The 3,659-nt window shown below is 40.2% G+C and overlaps 1 protein-coding gene across 2 annotated transcripts in view; it reads right to left on the bottom strand.

Annotated features, from left to right (window-relative positions):
* cd40 (CD40 molecule, TNF receptor superfamily member 5) overlaps window positions 1-3,519 on the bottom strand; it is a 7,375-nt gene extending 3,856 nt beyond the window's left edge. For both annotated transcript variants that reach the window (XM_010785756.1, XM_010785757.1), the window contains exons 1-5: window positions 3,386-3,519; window positions 2,540-2,624; window positions 1,252-1,374; window positions 1,003-1,149; window positions 819-912 (exon numbers count right to left, since the gene is read on the bottom strand). In XM_010785756.1, coding sequence (XP_010784058.1) covers window positions 819-912; window positions 1,003-1,149; window positions 1,252-1,374; window positions 2,540-2,624; window positions 3,386-3,439 — 503 coding nt within the window. In that variant the 5' untranslated portion in view covers window positions 3,440-3,519. The remainder of the gene's footprint in view (window positions 1-818; window positions 913-1,002; window positions 1,150-1,251; window positions 1,375-2,539; window positions 2,625-3,385) is intronic.
* Between the last annotated feature and the right edge of the window lie 140 nt (window positions 3,520-3,659).

Below are 3,659 nucleotides of genomic sequence, written 5' to 3'. Positions count from 1 at the left end.
CTCTCTCTCTCTCTCTTAAAGGGACAGCGATCTCATCTCACTCTGCATGACACTAATATCATAACATGTGTGTTCTGGAGAATCACAGAACGGACGATCGTCCTTATTATTATTATGCCGTTTAAACCAATTATTTAAATTTGTTTGTTAAATTCGGCATCATGTAAGTTGCGCTGGCAGGTCCACACACTGCTTCCTCACAGCGAACCCCCCCGCCCTCCTGTTGACAGTTCACAAGCGTCAAGCTCCTCAACCCCCCCCCGTTGATAATTCTCGATCGTTGGCACGCTGATAACAATTTTTTTTTTAAATGGCACTTCATATCAAAAAGGTTGCCGACCCCNCCATGCACGCAACGCAGCCCCGCTCTCTTTAACTCCAGGCAACTTTCCTCCGTGGTGCAGTGCTGATCGTTTCACCACAGAGGAAAGCACGTCACTAATTGCAGTACCCATAAGGAGCTGTACAAAAATTAGTGACGTGCTTTCCTCTGTGGTGAAACGATCAGCACTGCACCACGGAGGAAAGTTGCCTGGAGTTAAAGAGAGCGGGGCTGCGTTGCGTGCATGGCTTCCTTCTGCAGGTAACGGGGAGACACGCTCTCGTGGCGGTCTCGTTCAGGATCCGAAAATAACATTTAAATATTTTGTCTACTTATTCATAGTGTGCCACTGGTTACGGTGCCGCGTGCCAATGGCGGTACTACGCGTGCCAGGGGTTGCCGACCCCTGGTCTAACCACACAAAGCCAAATATGAATTAGCAAGTGGAGGTTTAAGCTGGGAGATTTTTTTGTGGAATTGGAGTTCAGCTACTTACTCTGTCCATTGCTTACAGGGACCATCCCAAGAGCTGTCATTGGAAAATTTGCCTTCTGGGCATTTCTGACAAACTGTGTCCTGCGAATGGTTGCCTGAAAGCAGAAAGTGATAGATTTAGTACATAATAAAAACAGTGCTGATGTTTCTATATATTCAGTACAAATGAATATGGTGCATCATACCTCTTAATAGAGCCCCATATCCAGGTGTACAGGTGGTGTGTGGCACACAGGTGATGCACTCAGCACTGGAGCAGTGAAACCCCTCCTGACAGAGGCAGGTGCTGCGCTCCTTCTTGCTCTTATGCTCAATAACCAGGAAGTTTATATCTGAAAGAGAAATGAAGACACGTTATAAATTGTGCTGCATCAAGCTAAAGTATATCAGTATGTATAGTCACTGTTTTTTGAATATTTCGGACAGGGTCTTACTTGGGTCACAATAGGGCTGACGGTCACACTTGATAGCCTTTGTGTATTTATCCTGATATTCATTTTCCAGACATTCTTCACATCGAGGATCTTGACAAAGGTTGGAGGAAGGCATTCTGGTCCCTGAAACACAGAGTGACGCTTCTTAGTGAAACATGCAGAACTGTGCAGTATTATAGTACGTGTGTCAAGTGCATGTGGTTAATGTGAAACTGTGGCTCAAAGGAAAGGTTATGTGGGAGGAAATAAGCTCTAGTTATACTGTAACAGGTGTTTCAGCTTTTTTGCTGAGAATAAGATGAAAGTGCGAATCCACCCCATTACTGTCTATTAAATGCAACCCATGACAATTTTGTCAATGAACTGATAAAACCTAATGACAAAATCCCCTTTACAACTTCCTAAAGACCAATCTTAAAGTTATTGTTTTATCAAAAGTTTAAAAGCCGGATATATTCACAATTTCCCCGATGATTTAAACACGTGAGAATAAGCACCTCATCTAATTTGAGAAGCTGGAGCCAGATAATGTATTTTTTTGAGTATTGTATGGACCTTCTCCTCAAGTCTTTGCAATGACATCAAATGTTATTTATATAGCACTAAATAAATACAGAAATGATCTCTTGAGCCAACCCAACAACCACTTGGGAACAATGGTTGAGATGAGAGAGAAAAAGAAAGAGAGAGGGGTAGAGAAGACTGAAGAAGAGAGAGTTTAACTTTTCCTTTAACATTTCTGAGGGGAGAGTGAAAGAAAAAGAACCCAAGGATAAGAAGAAATATAAGTGAAAGCAAAAATAAATGTTATTTGTTATCAGTTTTGAACAAGCTGCTATCTCTGGGGCAGGTAAGTGAATCTAATGCGGAAGTGCCAAAAGCTTCAATGAACTTTATAAGAGAAATAACTTCAGCCTCCTTTATCGTACCATGTGCTACTTTTTCACTTCTTTTGTTCTAGCCTAGTTACATGTAATGTCCATTTAGTAATTGGAGGACGTTTAACATTTACACTGAGATACAAGTGACTCACAATTGTTAATTTTGCGTGAGTGAGTGAGTGAGTGTCTACGTGACTGCAAACATAGAAATAACACGTCCGAGATTATTTATTAACACGTGAGGAAGTCAGCAGCGGAAACGTGTTTGTCTATGTTGTTTCAACATTTTATCGTATTTGAATTTGTAGACATTTGTTGTGTAAATATCGTGTTTGTGTACGCCTGCTTTGCTTTAACTGCCCTGTAGAGGATGAATACAGTATTAAGAATAATAAAGATTTCAATACCTGGACCACACATTTTGCAGCAATCGCCGTTCACATGCGCATACTGGGTCAGTGGGTCACATTGGAGCTGAGCAGAGTTCATAACCTGATAAACAAAATGGGTGTCACTTAAACAAATAAAATCACATTTATTTATAAAGCCCAATATTACAAAAAACACATGTTTCTCAGGGGGCTTTACAGTTTGTACAGATCGACAAACATCAATGACAGGGTAAAAAGATAACAAGATAAACAATCCATAGGAATTATGGTAATGTGAATCTCAAATACAATTAGAATTAAGTAAAATACAATAACTCAGAGGTTTATTCATGCTTTGTGTCCTCAGTAGTGTGTGGTTTCATTGACTCTATGTTAACTTCCTCTTAGTCCATACTGTTAATGGTGGAAAGTCCCAAGCATTCAAGAAGCTGGTATCCCCGATACTGACAGCCACATGCCCTTTTGTTCATTTATTAACATGTTTTTGCTATCAATATTAAAGAAAATTGCATTTTAAGATTCAGAAAAAGACGTGTTTCTCAAAACAAAACATCGTCTGCCCAATGCAGCGACGAAAACGAAAGTGAAAGTACATTTTATAAGATGCGCACCCTTCTGTCTAAACAGTATCTAAATGGTGAAACATTGAAATTATATTAACAATTAGGGCATAATATCATATTATAGTGTGCTTCTGAGTAAACGATGGTTATGACGAGTCTTATGACTAACTACATTTCGCCTACAGTCGGCCTACAGCTTTCAATCAGATGACTGGGCGATATAGTGTAACTGCAGCTACATTCAGTTAGCTCTAGTCAAAATCTTTCATATAATAAATATATCATTAATTTTACTCACCACGAAACCCAGAAGCAGTATCGGCAGAAGTAGATGCATCTTAGCTCCCAGCATGTTGTCTCTCTCCACGGTCAAAGTGTGTCTGCTCTGTCCTCCCCTCCTAACTATAAACGGTTAGACTGTTTGTGAGGGTGGAGCTGAGAGAGGGGATTTCCTCCGTGACTTTTTTTTTATCCTAGATGACCATTTCCTGTAAATGCAAAGGCATCCACAGGGAATCCAGAGTGGTGATTTTCCAGAGAAGTATTTTAAACTTTAAGAAAAAAATATCAGT

This window comes from Notothenia coriiceps, unplaced genomic scaffold (assembly GCF_000735185.1).
Source record: "Notothenia coriiceps isolate Sejong01 unplaced genomic scaffold, NC01 NC01_scaffold00028157, whole genome shotgun sequence".
Lineage (NCBI taxonomy): Eukaryota > Metazoa > Chordata > Actinopteri > Perciformes > Nototheniidae > Notothenia > Notothenia coriiceps.
This window is presented reverse-complemented; position numbering and strand designations above follow the sequence as displayed.